The sequence below is a fragment of the Watersipora subatra genome, chromosome 1 (assembly GCF_963576615.1).
Source record: "Watersipora subatra chromosome 1, tzWatSuba1.1, whole genome shotgun sequence".
Lineage (NCBI taxonomy): Eukaryota > Metazoa > Bryozoa > Gymnolaemata > Cheilostomatida > Watersiporidae > Watersipora > Watersipora subatra.
Genome location: NC_088708.1, coordinates 57,980,007 through 58,001,208, shown reverse-complemented (window position 1 = coordinate 58,001,208; position 21,202 = coordinate 57,980,007). Strand labels below are relative to the sequence as shown.

Below are 21,202 nucleotides of genomic sequence, written 5' to 3'. Positions count from 1 at the left end.
TGGATAACAGTTATTCCTCTTTTCTTCAACCTAATTTAAGTAACAGCAAGTTAGTTTTTTTTACTGTGAAATATTTCTCAATTCCCTATATGATTTAAAATGTCACAATTGAGAGAGATCCAGTTATGGCAGATCTTTTTCATGAATCAACGTACAAACTTATGGTGCAATTTATTTAAACTGAAAAATTTATTGGTGAAAAACCATTAGACACAATAATGGCAAGCCTCGGCCCACCAAAGTCTGTCATGTAGATTAGGGCAATGATTGTTCTTGTGTCTACTCACTCATGTTAGCATAAATATGGTGTGCTGACCAATCAAATACACGCACTTTAAACAGCTTTCAGATAAGCTCAGATACTCCAAGGATAAGGTAGGAATAAATTTCTGCAAATCGTGCAGTAGTAACCCGATTGAAGGAAGACAAAATAGATGTTGGTTTGACAAATGAGACCAAAAATTCTCAATAGTGACTAGAAAAATAGCAGAAACTGTAAATGAAGGTCAGTTCATGGCACAAAAAACCATAAAAACCACAAAAAGCTCTCTTCAGGTATCTTTGGATTGGGTGGGTCTGGCGGTATGCCTACATCTACCGTAATGTTTGTATATAAAGGAGTCTTGGTAGTTGAAAGTACTTTATACTTAATGACTGACATATTGTTTATCCCGTCAATCTTCCACCAATGTCGCCACTGCATGAAGTTGGTGTATCCATGTTCAGACCTACCAGACTTCATGTGACGTACCATTTTATACCTACCGATGTGGTAAGGAGGCCGGGTCAAGTAGAGCCCTGAAATTAAACAATAATCAAACTTCCAGGCTACAATCTTGGTATATTGAGCCATTCATTAACAAGACGGTTAGCCTTCCCTAGACATGCACTGTGTTTCCATGCTTTGAATAGGTTCGGAGTTGTTTCTACTCAGAATCATAGAAACAGTAAAATCCGAACGCATTTGACGCGAAATTGTGTCAGATGTATTCGCATTGAAATGCTCACTGCTGATGGATTTTCCAGCTCTTCCTAGCGGATGTAAAAATATTTCAGCACACAATTACGCGGGTCTCTACAGCTAGTTGACTAGTTCGATCAAGTTAAATTAAAAAGTGATTGTGACCCAAAATTGAGTCTACTTTAACAAATTCTGTATTGAGGGTTACATAACAAATCTTGGAAAGATCTATATAGTACAACTCTGGATCGGTGAAACGGTAGGGGTGCAATGGACACTGCTGAACCCATTCGAAGTATGGAAACACAGTGAGGATATAGCTTGCTCGTACTAGATTGCTTATAATTATACTCAAACCACTGACATAGGCACACATGTGTGTACACAAGTGTGTACATACATGTTGACACACGCGTATGTGCATGCGTACATACATGTGTACACACATGTATGTACGCATGCACACACATGTGTGTACGCATGAGTACACACATGTGTGTACACAAGTGTGTACACACATGTGTACACACGCATGTGTGCATGCGTACATACATGTGTACACACATGTATATAAGCATGTACACACATGTGTGTACGCATGAGTACACACATGTGTGTACTCATGCGTACATATATGATTAAAACAGCTAAACATCAAACTGTCATAAGAGCAGCAAAATGGCAATTAACACATACACTAGACAGGAATTGAATGAATGGACAACAAACTTAGAGAAAACAGGTAGAGAACTATTTCTCAGAACAGTTAGACAAGTACACACCCTCTCCAGTCAAACCTTGCCACCCAAAGTTAATTCCTGCTGATGTTTGTGTTCTATGTTGAAGGCATTGCATGTTGGAGCAAATATTTTTATAAGAATACATTGTTGTTCGTTTAATCCATCCCAGAGATCAATATTTAATGATAAGTACTTCAGGTAGTAACATGTAGATTCAACCTGCATTATATAAATATATAAAAACTAATAGTTAGAGAAGCTAAATTGTACATAAAACTAAGTTAAATAAAGCGTTTTTCAGTTAAATGTTTGTATTGCTACTTTGTTACCTATTTACTAATTTGGTTCAATCGTGATGCACTTCAACTTACTCTAACTTACTCTAACTTACTCTAACTTACACCAAATGCAGCTTAAATTAACTTTTTTCCTAAATTTCTATTGTTTACCTTCTTGTTTTAATTTTGCTCCTAATTTTTACTTCTATATGCAAGGTTGTGAGATCTCAGACGGCGCATGTTAAAAATAAGTTTACAAGTCGAGACAAATATTTGTTCAGGTTCACGCGCAGAGATGATTGTTAGTCGAAGCGTGACTTTATTCGCAACTTACCAGCTCCAATAGTCCTTGCGGACATGTCATCATCCTCATTGCCCCAGCCGGCGTATCTGTTTGAGAAACCGTTGATGAGCTGATAGTTGCTCGTGCTCAGTGCTACTACTCCACCATAGATGTTATAGTAGATCGGGTGATACCGCAGCTCGTCTATGGCAGGGGCCAAGTGTCGAGCATGGGCATCACAAACGTATATGTTCTTGTCAGTTTCAGGCAACATATCTACATCCTGCGTGTATAACATACTAAAGATCTGTGAATAATGAAATGTAGGAATACATGGCAACGATAATAAAAAGTATAACCGTGTTAGTGATGAGAGCTAGTATAGGTTAATGGTAGTAGGAAGCTCTGTAGTTGACTAAATAAGAAACATGGTAGTGTAGCTTTATCCGCTAAGCTGATGAAAGTGCATAAAGGAAACATGTACTGATTGAGTAGTGATGTGGCAGAGTGCATAAAAGGTCCTCCAACCACTTTGCTCAGTCATTATCAGGAATGATAAGAAACTAAATGATAAGAAATGCAAAAGAAAAACAATTACAAAGGCTTGTCTCTTATGAAATGTTATGCAAAAACGAAACATGTCATAGTGGACATGAATAATCTACAAAACAAGGTATGACTAATCGTAACAAAAATGAGGCCAATAGAACAAGGTATGACTAATCGTAACAAAAATGAGGCCAATAGAACAAGGTATGACCAATAGTAACATGGTATGAAGCCAATAGAACAAGGTATGACCAATAGTAACATGGTATGAAGCCAATAGGGCAAAGTATGACCAATAGTAACAAGGTATGAGGCCAATAGGGCAAAGTATGACCAATAGTAACAAGGTATGAGGCCAATAGGGCAAGGTATGACCAATAGTAACTATGTATGAGCTCAATAGGACAAGGTATGACCAATAGTAACTATGTATGAGGCCAGCAGAACAAGGTATGATCAATATTAATAAGGGATGAGACCAGCAGAGCAAGGTGTGACCAATAGTAACATGGTATGAAGCCAATAGGGAAAAGTATGACCAATAGTAACAAGGTATGAGGCCAATAGGGCAAGGTATGACCAATAGTAACATGGTATGAAGCCCATAGGGCAAAGTATGACCAATAGTAACAAGGTATGAGGCCAATAGGGCAAGGTATGACCAATAGTAACGATGTATGAGCTCAATAGGACAAGGTATGACCAATAGTAACTATGTATGAGGCCAGCAGAACAAGGTATGATCAATATTAATAAGGGATGAGGGCAGCAGAACAAGGTGTGACCGATAGTAACAAGGTATGAGGCCAATAAGACCAGATATGACTAATAATAATGAGGTATGTGGACAATTAGTTAAGCTATGACCAATTATAATAAAATATGTTTCTGTTGAACAGAGTTTAAAAACATAACTCATCAAGAGTATCTCTCTAAACCTCTGGTCTCACCTGAATTATAATACAATCGAAATTCTGAGTCTTCAATATCTCTACAAAAGCAATGTTGACGACCCTTCCTTTGGCAAAGGCGTCCAATCCGGCCTGCTCTGACACAACTATTTGATAGGCGATCTTCTGACGCTGCAGCATTGGGTGGAGACGATTAAGTAGCACACGGAGATGATAGGCTCGATCTCGATAGGGAATTATAATGAGGACCTTCTGCCACGGTTCGCAGTCTGGTGGCTGCCATTTGCCGCCGAGTTCCACATGAGGATTCTCTTTAGCGACGTCCTCTAGATTTATGGATGGGTCAAGGTTTAACTTGACGTGATGAAGTTCGGAATGCTTGAGTCGACAGCGTCGGCTCCCATTTGATATCATAAAAGAATTTGAGTCTTCAAACATAAAGTCTGGCTGAGAGAAGAGAACTCGTGACTTGCAGTTAATCAATGCATATATGAAAACTATGACGTATAGAGAAACTAGCAGCTTCACAAAGGTTTTTAGAGTGAACCTTGCCATAGCGCATCAATGTCTACAAAATAGACAGCACGGTTGAAGAGAAAAAATATTCTTCGCTAAACTAATATGAGAGTGATATAACCAAGATACAACTATTATCTAGCCTGACTTACAACCAGAACAGGTAAGTCGAAATTTGCAACAATTGATCTAAAATTTGAGCATATGTTAATGTTACAAGTTTCCTCAAATACTGCAGTTTCATTAGAAAAACTGAAAAGTAAGAATTAACACAAAAAATTTAAAAATAATAAAACAATACAAAAGCTAAACTAAATTAAACTCTAACTAGTCCAGAGTAGAACCTGAACCATAGTGGTCTGAACCTACGCATTACCAAGCCTACACTTTAGTTCACGTGAGACGAAGCCAAAATAACAATATACCCTTTTTATTGACTATTTTATTACTATATTTACTTTATTATTAAAACAAATCTTTGAGCATAATTCCGTTTTTTGTTTTCACAATTTTATATGCTTTCTTTCGACTGCTATATGTGTAGTCACCTGCAGCATTTAATTGTGCCACATTTGAACTGTGGAACAAACTATTTCTTGTAGAATATTCAGTCCAATATGTAATGGTTTGAACACTAAATGTACTGCAAAAAGATTAACATAGAATGAAAAGTTCAATCGTAGAAAAACTTTAAACAATTTTGATTTGATTTTATCTGTAGCTTTACTAAAAGCTTTATGCTAAGCCGGAAGTTAGCAAGCATTTTAGACTACTAGGTCATTTGGAAGAGTAGAAAAAGGCGCCAGGTTTCCATGAAAAGACACATTTATTGAAATATACAACACAATCAACCGGAAACATGTTTCTCCGAGGTGAAACAACATCAGGAACGACTAAGCAAGCACTCAACAACAGAATGTTATATACATGTACTTGCTTGTTTGTTTTTAAAAAATGCTCACACAAATAGGTGCCACCAAACGATCGAGATCGCGCCCTTGGCATGGGCTAAAAATCATGAAAACTGAGAATGTGGCAGTTGAGGTAGAAGTCAATAAGAGTGGTACAAGAAAATTTAGACAAAAGAAAGTCGGAACGTTGCAGTTCAACCAACTCCATTTGCATATTAGCGGTACGATCCTCACAGAGAAGGCCAAAAGAAGTGCAGATGAGCTTAATCACTTGCAAATTGGAATGAGTATGAAGCGCGAAGAGAATTCATTCTACTATGTTGAGAGCACACTGGGGCATTCTTTGGTCACAATAAGGTCTGTAGCAAACTGGGTGAGGTGGGGAAACAAACATATTCGCGAATACTGCTACAAGTCAGTTAGGCCAAATGACGTTAAAAAAATCAGGGGGCCGCAAGGCCAGACTGAGTTTGTGAGTTTAGAGTTGAGCCCGTTAGAGTTTGCCAACCCCTGTACTAGGCCTTTGAAGGTCCATATTTTTTTCCAATCATAAAATACATCATGAAAAAGTAAATGTTTAAATGAAAGTTTAGTTAATAGAACAATGAGTAAATTCATTATTCACCACAAAATAATCTTTAGTCTGAACAAAGAACCATCATTTATAAACTCAAATACAAGTCAAGATGATGTCAGCAAGCGCTGCTAATAAAACTACCAACAACCAAGAAAAATGTGAAAAGATTTACCATCCATTTGGCATTTTTATTTGTTGTTCTTCATATCTTCAAGCATCTGTAGAACTTTGTCAAATCATTATTTCCAACTCAGATCTTTTCATTGATGTATGGCCCTATTAGAGACAAATATTTTAGCAATCAGGGAATAGCCAACGAACATCATCGTGATCCTTGAAACCAAATACTAAATGATACATCCTGAGGATACTCATAATCCTCCATGATTATTCCATTGAGATTATCTTATCACATAGACCTATTAACTATACTAGACTGGGCAATCTAATGCAACACAGCTCAGCATTGTGTTCCACTTAAATAGTCACATTCTTAGTTGATAGGTAATAATAGTTAATAGGCACAGTATAGTTAATAGGTTTATGCCTTATCATTATGACTGGATTAATCCTATCATTATTAGCAGACCTTACAGTTCAAATCTGGCCTACACAGCTGTGAAGACAAGCCATCAACCATAGATAAAGTTCTGACTCACACAAACAAATGTGAGCTCTTTTTAAGGAAGGTAACACAGTGAGGATGGATGAGTGAAGAATACTAAATAGATTTTACAATGAAACTCTGAATCACTTTAAATCTTTGTAGGAGTCACAATTTATTAATTATTTCCAAATTACCTTTCTAGTATTACTAATAAAATAGTTTACTGCACTCATGAACTAATTATAATAGCGTGTACTCTTGTTGATGTTACACAGTGGAATAAACCAAGTTCCAAAAGATAATGCTAATAATCCATAATCCAATAGCTTGAATTTAGTTTTATTACTTCTCTAGAATGACAAGATATATAACTAAACAGCAACTACTGACAAAATGCAATAAAACATGGTCTCAAGTTTCTAATTGACAACACATGCATTCTAGATTTTCTAATTTACAGTACGAATTTAGCACTACTCCTAATTGAATATTGTAAAACATAATTAAAAACTAGCAATTTTGTAAAGTAATAAAGCATTTTCATCTGTGTTGTCTTTGGTATTTCGTGAGCTCAGAGATTAAATTTCAATTTGCAATGTTGCTACTCGTTACCGGCGAGCTAAATATTTTTGGGTAGGGTCTACTATGTTACTAGCCAACCTTTGCTAAAAATTATTTGTATGAACATTGTTTCAATTCAGTGTAATCTCGTGTTTTGAAAGCTTTAAAGGGTTACTAAATATGACTTAGTACTGCTAACAGTAACTTGTTATAGTACGCTTGATCGATTTACTTAACTAAATAGGGGGATTATTACTGGCCATTTCGTACTCATAAAAAATTGCTGTGAAGCAAGTAAATAATTTGTTACACAACTGTTAAGTGATTTATGTCACGACATGGTCATATTTGTTAGCGAGTTATGAGAAAATTCAACGGGTTACTAGACGCATTATGAAAACGATATTAATTTAGGCGAAACCACCACCGAGAGAATTTTAATAAGACAATATCTAAATAATTGATTAAAAGATAATTTAGATATTAAACCTAAAATTGAAGAATCCGTGCAAACTGTAGGTAAAGTTAACAGTAAATATTTGTCGGCATCTCAATCTGAGAAGAGCAATTTGACGGGAGTAAAATTTTGATGTTCTTGTCCTAAAGAGTAGCAGCTCCTATGTTCTGTACTACTCTTACGTATCAACTGCTACATCTGAACTCGACCCCACCCATCTAGTAATGCGATGTCTAACTTTGTCGCTGAGGCTATATTTAATTTATGTTATTGGGTCATCCGGTTTTGTTTAGTAGCAAAAATCATGATAGAATTTAATCACGGATAGAAACATGGCAGGAAAAGCTAAAAAGTTAGTCGATGAATGCCATCAAGAAAAATCAAAAACTCTGGATTTGATTGATAAAAGCATATCTAACATCATAGATATTCCTGGACTGTGTAAGTTGGTTGAACTTTCTTTTTGGCACCGACTAGCTATATGTAAGCATTGCAATTGTAATCCAGTCCCTAATTTATATTTTGAAATTGAATACATTGTAGTAAACTTAAGTTAATTGTTTGTTTGTTGGCTACTCAAAGCATTCGTGGACTTCTACATCAGAAATGATAAAGATTATCACTATCGACAAATAAATGCTTCTACTAACATAAATATGCAAAATTTTCAACAAACATGTTATTAAAGAATATGGTGTTATCTATAATTATTATAAACTGAAATACAATAGAATTAAAACATGGATTGGTAACTTATACAATAGTTATCTTCAAATGAATCTAATAGAAGCGAACAAAAACCACAATAAACATCACAAAGATTCAAAGACTAAATATAATGTAGCTAATCTTAATTTTTGGTGAGTGACCAATAATACTGATAATTTAACAATAAATAGTGTAAATTTGGAAGTTCTACAAGATTTGGCTAGAATGTTTTGGAGAGTCTTCTTTTGTTTAGTCTCGAAGTTACAGCTCTTGGTAGTTTTTGATGTAGTCACCAAACTAGCTTGATGAATTAGTACAAAACTTGTGTAGTAGCCCAGATAAGTCAAATATATGTGCATATTTTTTTTGTCTGCTGAATTAAAAAACAACTAACAATTAAATTTATACCCTATTCACGACTAGATCTGTTTCTGGTACATGTATATCGGTTTAAAAGCTCATGACTGTTTTATGAAATATGCATGACTTGCTTAGCCCTATCAGACCCATATTATTTGCAAGAAAGTGTACCTCTTTGAACGGTTAATATTATATTTCAACCATTCAATTTGCTGAGAAGGGAACTCAAGTGTAAGACACCATAATGGAATGCATGACAATAAATGGATGAGGCTGCTTTTTCTTAGGTTTTAGTTATTATTCCTTCAAGTTTCTTTTATGTTACAGTGAACTTGGATCATGTTGTACGTATCACACTAGCTCACAATAAAATATCATGTAAGTTTCATTTTTAATACTCTGTTAGAATCATCTGTCTTCAGTCTTCTAACCTCTAACTCCGTTACTCTGTTCAATATGCATATGAATGTTGGTGTCTATATCCTTTTCTTCTGATTGAATATAAATCATTTATAGCGATTACTAAGATTTTGGGTCTAATGAATGTTTATATTTTCTTTAGCATTGCCAGCAAGCATAGCCAACCTGGTTAACTTAGAAGCCTTGAATCTATTCAATAACCACTTGGAGGTATGTTTTCCAGCTCATTTTATAAAAGTATTCCTTGTGCTGCACAGTACTACAAGTTGAAACATTAGACGTGGCAGAGTCCATAAATCTGCTTCTATCTGTAACTACGGTAAATGTATCAATGTTGGTAGATGAGGATGTTTTTCTAATTTTTTTGCTGTGTGTTAAACAAAGCAGATTTCCTTGATCAGCGTCAGCCGGTACCAACCATTCTTTTTGATTGAAATATTGTTTGAGCGTTTTTAGAATGTCAGTTTCTAAGCTTTAAATATTATATCCAACAGGAGCTGCCCACTTCTCTCAGCTCACTACCATGTTTGAAAAGACTAAATGTCGGGTGAGTATGAAATAGTTGGCTAAATTGTTTCTCTAGCAGTAATTTGTGTTTCAGAAAAGTTACTAAATTTAAAAGGCAGTTCATAACAAATTGTGTAGTTAATTCGGAACAACTAAAAAACATTAAAAGAAAACATTTTTCAAAGGCCTCAAAACTGAAAAAGTCATAGTACCACATGTTTCAACTGAATGTCTTCAGGTCTATGTTGAAATGACTAGTAATAGCTATTCAGGATATCAATGCGAGTCAATGACTACTCGCTGTACACCTAGTCATACATATTTATACATAGTCTTTGTATATTTAATCATCGTTTTAACAGCTACACTTTGTGAACCAGAACTTTTCACAGTATGTAAGATTCAGACCAGCATATAATCTGTGAATTGTGGCTATGCTAATAACAGCACTAATACATCAACTTTCTGTCATGACTTCTGGAGTATAGGTAATTCACTTGAGTTGTAGAGACTATCGATACTCCACCTGTGGTTTTATTTTCACGCCGGTGCTCATGTTAAATGTAAATGTATTTGCCACTAACACGTGTAATCACCTTTCACTCAATAAGTGTTTTTCTTGTTTTGTAATTGTTTGCTTACCAGCTTATTTGTTGTAGACTCTGTCGCTTTTTTAACTACTTCTATTGGTCCACAAATTCATTCTAGAGGTCACCTATTGGTCAATTAGCTTTTTCTCTCAAGCTGCCATAAAAACATTCCCCAGAATTTTCTGGCGGTCGAGGTGTTTTTAAGTACACGTTCCGATTTTATATTGATTTTTATTTATTTATTTATTTATTTTTTCACAGCATGAATCGACTAAACTCACTTCCGAGAGGTTTTGGAAGCTTTCAGAGTTTAGAAATGCTCGATTTAACCTACAACAATCTCAACGAAATGAGTCTCCCCGGAAATTTTTGTAGACTGGGTAAGTTAATGACTTATTCTCTGTGAAGCAGTGGTTTGCATTCTCTTGATATAGCAACTGTCCAGCATTATTCACTTGTTTAGTTCGCTACACGTTTTATTACAAATTATAGGCTATGATATTTTTGTATTCTTGGAAGAACTTCAATTTTAAATGTGCATAATTTGAGGAAGTGAGCTGGTAGGAAGGTCACATAGATACTCGATAAGCCAACATAACGCAAATCAATTGCCGACATGGTATTTTGTCTATTGGAATTGCTGACTTATTAGTCACATTCAAAATGGCCAAACAAGAAATTACCCTTGCTACCGATTGACTGGGCTTATTATTTTACGGACTCTCATGTTTATCATATTTTGTATACAGAAGCCTAAAACTGTAATTTTTTAATACTGTCAAACATGCATATGTATGCATATGTTTTACAGTATGATTTTCATAGTGAAAAGGAGGCAACAGCTGAAAAGCTAGTAGCCTCAGAGAGTAATACAGCTTGAGACAGCCCATTTTTATTAGGCGGGAGTGTTCTCTTCTGAGCCTTATGTCAATGAGAAATACCACCAAACAAGAGAAAGTGTAAAATATGTATAAATAAGTTCAATGGCCTTTTGTGCACAGAAATGCTCAGGACCCTATATTTGGGAGACAATGACTTTGAACATTTACCTAAGGAGATTGGACAACTCCAAAGTTTACAAGTCGTGAGTATAAGTAATATTAAAACTAATAATATTTTATTCAGCTAGTTCCTTAGTTGCTGCAAAAAAAATCCTCAAATGGAAATTGTGGCATGTTGCTAGTTTTGTAGCACTATTTGCTGTTACAAAAGTACAAGTATATTGCAATAAATCAAACTAGTTTTTTGTTGTACAGTAATTGTGGTGGACCTCTCTGTTGTACTTTTGATTTTTAAATGTTTGATTGACCTGTCAGTCACTCAGCAATTACTGAGCTGTACTTTAAATGTTAGTCCGCAAGGCTTGTCAATTGAGCATTGCTTGATGAGCCACTTTATTTTCATAACTCATACTACATGTTCAGCTATTATTATGTTCGAACTGTAATGCAAAAAAAACAAGTTGGTCAAAAATTGACATGGTTCAACCTGTTTTTCTTTTTAACAAAAGTATGTCTATCATTATTTTAGCCATTAATTAGAATATTGTTCATAACGCACCATTCAGTCATGCGCTATTAGTTTTACTATTATTAGCTATCAGTTGGCTACTCTATTTGTAAGTGAGCTTGTCATGGCTATCAGTAACCTGCTTTATTTGTCAATCACCTGCTATATCTCATCAGCTATCGATTGCATTACCATCAGATTCCAGTAACAATAATAATAGTATATTTTCGTTGCTTCCATTTTGTAATTATTAAACATAAGACTAACAAGGCATAAGTTACATCTTTTGGAGCGAGGAGCCTATCATATCTCTTGTTACATCTCAAGGAGCCTATCACTTACTGTCCGTCATTTGTATTTTGATAGCTGGTGCTGCGTGACAATGACTTGATTTCTCTACCGAAGGAGATAGGAGAATTGGCTAGGTTGAGGGAACTGCACATACAGGGAAACAGACTCACCGTTCTTCCTCCTGAATTTGGTAAACACTTCTGCTATTTATTATTACACAATTTATATAGATTTTTAGATATTGAGTCTTTGGAAAGTCGGAATTTATTTTCTAAAAAATTTCAAAAGCTGTCACGGCCATATATGATCTTTCATAACTTGAGAAGTAATTGGTATTTCTTTGAACTAAAAATTGCATCTTATTCAAAATCTTCTTTCTAATGATATTTGAAATAGCTTGCTTCACTAAATTCTTCCATTCCATAATGATGGGGAAAAAATTGTTTGGCCAAATAATTTATAAATCACCCTTAAAGATGCAGGATATGATTGGCTATAAGAACCAACAATAGTGTTACATGTTTTGTGTTACATGTTTTGTGTTACATGTTTTGTGTTACATGTTTTGTGTTACATGTTTTGTGTTACATGTTTTGTGATCTCCCATGTTAGCCATGTACATCATAGTGAACCCTGAAACCTTGTCATCATTATAACTTTATCATTTTGCACTACAAAGTTTGTTACCATCAAACACTAGAAGGAGTTATGAGTAGGATTATAGGAGTCGTGTGATCATGCTCTTTTGTATTCCTTGAAGCTTAGAATAGGGAGGCTCTTTGAAAATTTATACAATACAAAAGCATTGTCTTGGACTATTTCTAAGCTATTTAAATCGTTTCTAGACCTAATACTTGCTGAGAATCTTTCGAAACCAAAAGCGCCTATAAAAGCAAGCCGCATGATGCGGCTTGTCGACTTTAAAGAGTTGGGCTTTGGAAAACTTTGTCAAAGTCAGATGGCCTACTAGGAATGACATTAAGAAAGGCTGTCCCTCCATACATGCATAAAATCGTTAACCATACTTGGAAATGTTTCATCATTGAAAATATGAAACGTAATTTTTGAAAATATAGCTCAGCAAACTAGACTCGGCAAATGACATTTTATTAATAAATAACTTAGAGAATAAAAGGATGTTTGCTGTAGATTTGTTTTATATTCATACATTAGCATGTTTCAGTTTATCTTAGAATGTACTATCCCCTAATCACTCAATATTATTACATGTGGCTCACAGATATGCATTACAAACCATGTCAAGCTGTATATTAATTCTAATTATGATATATTGTAATACAGGACATAATGGTGCATCATAAGTTAATACAAGTTAGCTATACTTCTGAAATGAATGCTTGGGAGGTCATTTTTTAACCTGAAACCTTCGTAGCTAGAGGCGCTTCATGCGCAAAAAATTTAGTAATTTGTTCCAAGCCTCACAAAATTTGGACAAAATTTTATTATGCATTATAAAATACCTCAAAACTTGTAATAACAATAATATGGATGACTGAATTAAATGACAATTAATTTACACATGTAAAAAAAATGGACTAGTTACAACTACCAAAATTAAAAATGATAAATACTAAATCAAAGAATAAAAATGCCTTGCGTTGTGGTCGCCTTACAGTTTTTCTGATTCACTCTCATCAGTCATTTTCATGTGTTTATTTCTGTAAAGAATTGATCCAATGATGCTCGCTTTTGTCAGCTTTCACTCGTCATTATAAAATGTCAAAGAAACTCACCACAGTCAGCCAACGCCTAACTTTTTTCGTTACAAATTTAGATATTTTGGGAAATCCACTCTAAGGTTTTCGTTATTTGATCAATAGAAATACATGTAGTAACTATCTCTATCAACTATAATACATTCCTCCTCGGCTATAGTGTAGGGCCTTTTAATTCCGTTCATAATAAAAAATAAATTTTTCAGAGAGATTTCATAACCTGAAACCTGAGGCTGTCATAAGTAAAGATACTAGTGTACATTTTTCCGTATTGCTAAGACTTTTATGCCCTATTATTACGAATCGTAGGCCTAAATGGCAGATGTTTAACAGATAACTGATAACAGATGTTTATCCGTTTTAGTAAATGATTATAGATAAGATATATCAGGTTTCATACGCCATATGAAATGCTTTTTAATAGCTGAGGCTTGAAAAAGTGGTTAGTGATAAAAATTTATAAAGGTTTTTTATTTAAATAAACAAATAATCATATTCTGTTCTTTTTCCACAATAGTATTTATTTAAAAACTTGTGTTTTTGCAGCCAGCTTAGACTTGCTCGGGTCCAAGAATGTCTTTAAATATGACAGCAACCCGTGGGCCCCTCCTATTATGGAACAACTGAATCTGAGTGTATCTCATCTTTTTGATTATATCAAGTCAGACACATATAAATAGTAAGTATAATTTAGCTTTTATTCTGTTGGGTTGTATAAAGCTTCTATGGGCTGTCTGATGAATCGTGAGCAGGTAGCCAATATTTGCTCACTCTTCGTATAGGATGCAAAATCTTTCACTGATTATAATTATGTGTTCACATGCATTCTGGCATAAAAATTGACACTTTTACAACACAAATGAGTGAAAGTCATAGCTCTGTCCATCTTAAAAAAAGGTTGAAGGAGTTGTGACAGTGACAACATCTATGCAAATTTACTAAAAATGTTACAGGTCGCTCTACTTTCATCAAGAACAATGTTCTTGTGTAACAATTTACACCCATTTTTCCACACCTATACACTAGCAGTCATATGGGTCAATAGCAAACCCAAAGTCTTGCATTTATAGTCAAGATTATGCTGTTAATTACATGTATTTACTTGAACCATTTGAATACTCTAGGCGGTTTATTTATTGTCACAGCCATTTTCTGTTGCTTAGATAGCCTAATATTCATCACAAAAGCAAGTCTTATCACTGACATAATTATGGGTGTGTTGTCATTGAATTTCATAGCTAAGGAATTTAGTTGTATAGCGTAAAAATCAGGAAAAATTAATATTAGTTTTATTTTTACTAATTGCATTTAAATATGAGAACATCACATCCAAAAGCTAGCATAATATTTTCGTGCAGCTAGCGCTTTTTTTAGCTGCACAAAAATATCAGAAAGTCAAATTTTCTATGTTTTCCATGTACTTATACGTGGAGTATTACGTAGTCTGCGATTCCAATGCATAGTGGTAACCATTTCTACTCCAAAAAAGCAAACCGAAGAGATAAGATTCATTTTGGCATAAATCCAAGCACAAAAAAGTTGTGTATATATGAAGTATTGTACTGTCAGCAATTAAAATGCAATCAGTCATTCAACGGCTTCTATATATATATTTCTCAAAGTATGTTTTATGTTTGCATTCCGGCTATAGCTATTAAAATCTTGGAATAAAGAATCCTGACCGAAGAAGATTTGATCTCAGACCCTACCATTTGTCAGTCCGACACCCTACCCAATAGGCCAGAGAATGGGCTGTTAGCTTGCCAATATAAGTCGCTATATGGGAGCGCATACCCACCGTATGGCGCCTTACAGTGCCTCGCGTTCCGCGTTCACAACTCGAGTTGTACAACTCGAGTTGCACAACGCGAGTTGTGAACACGCAACGCGACTTTTCAAAAGTAAGGTGCAATATATTGGTAGTACGGTAGAATAACCGTAGATCTGGTTATATTAACAATGGTATATCAATAGGCACCCGTTAGCTAATAGAAATTAAACTATGTATGTACTGTGAAACTAGAGCTAATAGCGAATTATTAAAATTATACTGTGCCGAGTTTGCAACTCGAGTAGTACAACTCGAGTTGCACAACTCGAGTTGTACAACTCGAGTTTGTAAATATAACTCGAGTTGTACAACTCGAGTTGCACAACTCGAGTTCATCAAAACCCAAGCCGAGTTCTTTCAACAGCAACTCGAGTTCAACAACTCGGCTTGAGAACATCTCATCATTTTATTTTCTCTAGCAATATTTTCTATATATGGAATTTATTTTGGTGCATCATTAAACGCCGTTGAAATAATTTCTATGTTCATTTTCGGTGTTCATTCAGTTTCTTGTCAGATTCTAGAGAGATGACCCTTTTTTCATTTGAAAAAGAAGTTGCCCGGCTGGCTGCGAATTTCTTTTTCCCAAACAGGTTTACATACGGCAGTAAAATCTTGGCTCATGATTGGCTTTAGTAATTGAGTTTTAGTAACCAAAACTTACATCATTACATTAGAAATCAATAGTTATAATTAGAAAGGAACACAAAATTCTAAATAACGTAGCAAAACTGATGTTATCATTCAAAAAGTGCTGTTAAAACGTAAGAGGCGCTCACTTAAAACTCATTAATTTAAGCCATTTTGAATAAAATTTTGGAATTTTGTGTTTCTCTCTAATTATAACTATTGACTTTCAATGTAATGATGTAGGTTTTGGTTACTAAAACTCAATTACTAAAACCAATCATGAGCCAAAATTTTACTGCCGTATGTAAACCTGTTTGGGGAAAAAAATTTCGCTGCTCGGTTCTCATATAGATTGTTTTTTTAGTTTGCTTTTTACATTCTACAATTGTTTTTGTCTCTTTATATTTATAGAAATGAATATGCGCAAATCTCGCCAATATATATAATTTAAATATGTATACATATTTAAATTATTATTATTAAATTTCTGTAAATGAGACACCCCAATTACTCACTTTGCTTTCTTTACGAACCTGTGTTAGTTTTGCGTAACACAACTCGAGTTCATCAAAAACCCAGGCCGAGTTGTACAACACGGCAACTCGAGTTGTGAACGCGCAAGGCGAGGCACTGTAAGGCGCCATACCCACCGGCTTTGCATACCACGCAGGGTGATTGCGTTAGTGATTGTCATTAGTTGGCTTACTAAAATTTTCCATTGGCAATCTGCCAGGCTAATAGCAAGTGGCAGGCAACTCTCATTACTTCTAAGCTGATTTTTAATACTAGGGTAGCGTCAGGTAGCACAGCTAGTATTGTATAAAGTGCAGACCAAGAGGGACAAATCTATAATTAGCCTAAATCCAAGTTGTGAAAACTCTCCTATCATACCTTTACAGTTAGCACTGTTGATTACTGTGCGTTTTGTTTATTTGTATGTGAATATTCTGATAAAAGTCTGGAATGAATTATGGGGTGGGATGCTAATTGATAGTGAATTTATTTACGATTAGCTCTAAAATAATAATTCGATAAGATGTGTGCTACGGCTGCAATAATGTATTTACAATGGGTCTAGTACAATAAAGACATTTGTAACATTGTTCGATCAATAACCAAAAATCTAAAATGTATAGTCAACGGTGCCTGGTCAGTTTAAATTTAACCAAGTATTCTGCAAGTGCCTTTGTGCAATACAATGCAAACAATGGATGGCAAGTTATTACTAAAGTGTTTTGTAACATTTACTTGCCAGAGTCAACAGAAAAGGAAGAATTGAACTTGATAAAAGCTTTTTTCAATACTCCATTCACAAAATGTCAAATGCAGTTATTATTATACAATATTCCTAAATTAAAAACTCACTTTTGTAAATAAATATGCATGCATTCACTCGCTTGCTTTTCTCTTGTTGTTCGTAAGAATTTCCAGGAGTTGTAATGTTCTGCGTGAATGCTGACACCCTTTCTAACAAGCATCTAGCGGATTTGGGGCGACGATTAGTAGCAGACTTCACATATATGCAGATGTTTTTATATACTTCGCTGTGGTAGATATTTGCTATGCCTTTTCACATAGTCAGACTAATTTGCTCCAGTAAATTGAAGGTAGCTGCGACAGTAAGATTACCAAGTTGTTAGCAGGATTAGTTTCTGAAGAATTGCTTAACAGATTTCCAATGGTGTTTGCTCACTGCTCCCATTGATGCCAAAGTTTTTTTAGCAACTATTTCCATCTTTTGAAACTGTAAAATAACTTTTTTGGTTTTGTCTGCTCTGCTTATCAATGATTTTAACAATAAGTCAAGTTGGTGCTATATGCGCTGAAATATTTATGATTGAATCTTATGAAAGAGGATGGCAAGTCGTTTCATATTGGAATTTTCAAACATAAGTGAGTAAAAACAATTACTTAAACTGATCTTCTATATGAAAATGTTCATTTTAGTTTATATGGGCGGAGAATAGCAGCTGATGCACCTCCTCCACCTAAGACACATGACAAATCAAAGAAAGCGAGTCGGAAAGGGATGAAAAAATAACTATCTTGCCTAGATTGAGCTCTTCTTCCAGTTCAACGTGATAATAGTATTTAGCGTGCTGCCAAGGTTGCTATTCATCAATTTGTCATTGAGAATCTACCACCAGCTTGTGTTCACTACTCTCTTACTAATATAGAGAGCCGCTGTACATAGTATAAACAGTAACTATACAACTGTGTCATATCTAAGATGGTAGTGTTGCTAGTGAGTCTCTTCATCATATAGTTCGTCTTTAATCAGGTTACTTTGGCAGTATACAATCTTTTGAATTGATTCTTTTTTTCTTCATATTACATTTTGAATTATATATTTACTAAAATATATTATAAAAAATTTGTCTCGCAAGGTATGTTGTAGAACATGATATCAGCTAAAGTCAAAATAATTTTCAAAAGCAGACAACTTACAGTGCTACAAATAATTTTGCTGACTACACTAATAGCAAGATCATAGTTAAGTCAAGAATAGCTATATACGGCTATCCAACAGCCCACTGTCTTGTGCCGACTCCATGATGATCTTCTGCACTTCCCTAAACTTTGGATGGCTCGCGTCTTCCACAAATCCAAGTATAACACTCTCACTAGTTGTGAGCTGAGCCCCGGCCTCACTCATAGCTTTCAGAGCAAACAATCTGTCAGAAAAGAGTGAATGGAAATGCATGCACTGAATTGAGGCTAGACAACAGATAGGTCAACCAAGTCAGAGGTACTTCAAGGATAGCATCTAAATGATTCCCTGAGTTTATCTATGAAAAGATCTCATGAAATGTAAAACTAATTTATTTGGCTGAAACAAGTCTACTTTTTACCGAGACTAACTGTAAATTCCAGTGAACCAGTGTAGCATTCTCCAGTCTTGCAACTAGTCTGAGAACTACCGCTATTCAAAGTGCTTGAGACTGCATAAACCAATACATTGAAAAAGACAATAACATACCATCAGTAAACTATTAAATTCTGTAGTAAAACTACTGAAAAGGGCTCAGAAAAGTGTCTTATTATGGATGTAATCGTATTACCGCCATAAGGTATAACTAGGGCCTAAGTAAAGTGACCTAGCTTATCAGTTTCAATGTAAACAAGAAGTTCGGCAGGAGATAAGCTATGACTTACTTCTCAAGAGACATTTCATGGATTCCTCTTCTACATAGCTTTTTCATCATTTAAAAGTAAATAACACATTTGAGCGAAACTAATACATACCTGTCAACCATACTCCTTGATGAAACTGCGTCTACTACAACGTGTGTATTGATACCTCTCTTCAACAACTCATAGACAGTTGATTTCACACAAACATGCCCTTCAATGCCACATATCACTACGTTCTCCACACCTGTATAATAACTGATATGGCTTATGCATAGCTGGATTTGTCAAGCAAAAACTTTGAATATCGCCAAACTTAAATAATAACAAATATTACATATAAACATTTGTGAAGTAAGTTGGAATGTTAAATATATTTTGCTCATACACTTCAAACATATCCTACTAACTTACTTTTAAAAGCACATTTTCTTAGAGTTTTTCATTTATTAGTTATAAATTGTTTCTCACTTATTATTTGTATTATAGAGTTGTTCCTTATACCTACCTTTGAATGTTTGAAAATATTCTTCCACATCTGGTTGGAGCATGTTAAAGTTGGTTTTGGAGAACACTTTTAAATCTGTGACATCTAATTCACTGCATGTTTTGCCCAACGCTACAATAACAGACATCAGACTGAGAGAATGAATAGTTATAAATGAACAGATGAACTTCGGTGACTAACCGGTAAAGTAAAGCATTTATGTGATACGGTCGTCGCAGACTAATCGAGCAAGGTGCAAAAGACTAGAAATGTTATTGACGAATTCACAGTTTGAAAAACATAAAATGACTGCATATATTTTCAAACCTTTAGGATATTGTTCCGTCACGATGATAGGGATGTCTAGCACTCTCGCAGCTTGCAGCACTCTCGCTGATGTATTGAGAATTTGAGGATAGTAAGAAATCATGTTCCTGAACTTTTCTTGCATATCACAAAGAAATAAAGCTGAGTTTTTAGGAAGAGCTTTTGCAAGTTTTGCTGAAACTGCCATTGCGACAACGACAGATGGACTTGAGAGGTAATGGCTGATGATATCTGCAAAAAGGCAAACAAGGACAGCGCAAATCGCAAAGGGTAGGCGTGGTTTGAAGCGTGTTCACATGCAGTAAGTTGGTAGGCTGGGCGCGGCTGTTATGGTAGCCCTAATAGTCTGAGCAGAATATAAAGCTAAAATTTCACTGATCTCTTTACAAAAAATAACAATCTTACTAATAAACAAATTTAGATCTCTACACAGTTTCGTGTTATGGCTGCGACTTACTGCAATTCCCGCTGAAGTTTCTTAGCATAGTATTAGATAAATGTAACGTACTCGCATTTATGTGGAGTTTTTTTACCTAGGGAATCGTTTGTAACATGTGCATGTTTTTAAAATGAATTTCAAATGTGACGATGCAAAACTTGATGCATCACCAGCAATAATCTTTGTGCAGCTATACAGCTTCACGGTAAATTCAACAACAACCAAGCTGGTGGATTTTTGTTGCTGATAGCGCAGTTAATGTATCAGCTTTCTAATATTCTGTTGGTGGTAACAGAAATATTGGTCTGTTGTTTGCCTTTTTAATTGTCTTTATCAATGGCACAAGCCTAATTTTGCGGTGATAAACAGTGTCGTTTCGTTCCAGCTATCAATCTGCCATAAATCTAGTTCAATTGATTAGTTTAAATTGGTGGACTAAACTTGATGCGTTCTATTTGTTTAGATCTAAAGAGCTGTAATGCGATTCACACTGCCATTCTCATGTCACTACAATCAATTCCATTGCAGTGCAATTTTAGCACAAGGCTTAGGCCTATATTTGCCAATTTAGGAGTATAACCTATCACTTTACAATACTTATGTTAGTAATCAAAAATTACATTATAAGTGACATCATTGTAGCGAGTGATATGCCTTGGAATCAGCTATAATAGCACTAGCTCTCATCGTTTCTCCTTGCGAAAGGTTTATTGTTCCAGATAATAACAAGACAGTTTTATTTATTGCACAACTAGTGCTATTCTGGCATGGCATCACTTTTTGTGTTTTTATTGTATAGAATTGATTATTGCATTACATTTCAATCAATTGAACCACAAGGACACTCTTTATCAAGCTTATCCTTCAATGCATATTTGCTGAAC

At 34.9% G+C, this 21,202-nt stretch overlaps 3 protein-coding genes across 3 annotated transcripts; 1 reads left to right on the top strand and 2 right to left on the bottom strand.

Annotated features, from left to right (window-relative positions):
- Window positions 1-335: 335 nt before the first annotated feature.
- On the bottom strand, window positions 336-7,491 carry LOC137385887 (beta-1,4-galactosyltransferase 3-like). Its single transcript, XM_068072484.1, has 5 exons — window positions 7,384-7,491; window positions 5,899-6,002; window positions 3,762-4,290; window positions 2,314-2,545; window positions 336-798 (listed from the first exon to the last, which is right to left on the bottom strand). Exons 3-5 carry the CDS (start codon window positions 4,275-4,277, stop codon window positions 512-514), a joined length of 1,035 nt encoding a protein of 344 aa, XP_067928585.1. The 5' UTR covers window positions 4,278-4,290; window positions 5,899-6,002; window positions 7,384-7,491; the 3' UTR covers window positions 336-511.
- A 134-nt stretch (window positions 7,492-7,625) lies between these two features.
- LOC137385490 (ras suppressor protein 1-like) lies at window positions 7,626-18,311 on the top strand. The gene is made up of 9 exons (XM_068071960.1): window positions 7,626-7,792; window positions 8,747-8,797; window positions 8,982-9,049; window positions 9,334-9,386; window positions 10,198-10,316; window positions 10,938-11,020; window positions 11,812-11,926; window positions 14,019-14,151; window positions 17,881-18,311. Exons 1-9 carry the CDS (start codon window positions 7,684-7,686, stop codon window positions 17,972-17,974), a joined length of 825 nt encoding a protein of 274 aa, XP_067928061.1. The 5' UTR covers window positions 7,626-7,683; the 3' UTR covers window positions 17,975-18,311.
- LOC137385491 (isochorismatase domain-containing protein 2-like) lies at window positions 18,180-20,249 on the bottom strand. The gene is made up of 4 exons (XM_068071961.1): window positions 19,880-20,249; window positions 19,574-19,684; window positions 19,180-19,312; window positions 18,180-18,608 (listed from the first exon to the last, which is right to left on the bottom strand). The coding sequence occupies exons 1-4, from the start codon at window positions 20,064-20,066 to the stop codon at window positions 18,443-18,445; spliced, it is 597 nt and encodes a 198-aa protein (XP_067928062.1). The 5' UTR covers window positions 20,067-20,249; the 3' UTR covers window positions 18,180-18,442.
- Window positions 20,250-21,202: the final 953 nt, after the last annotated feature.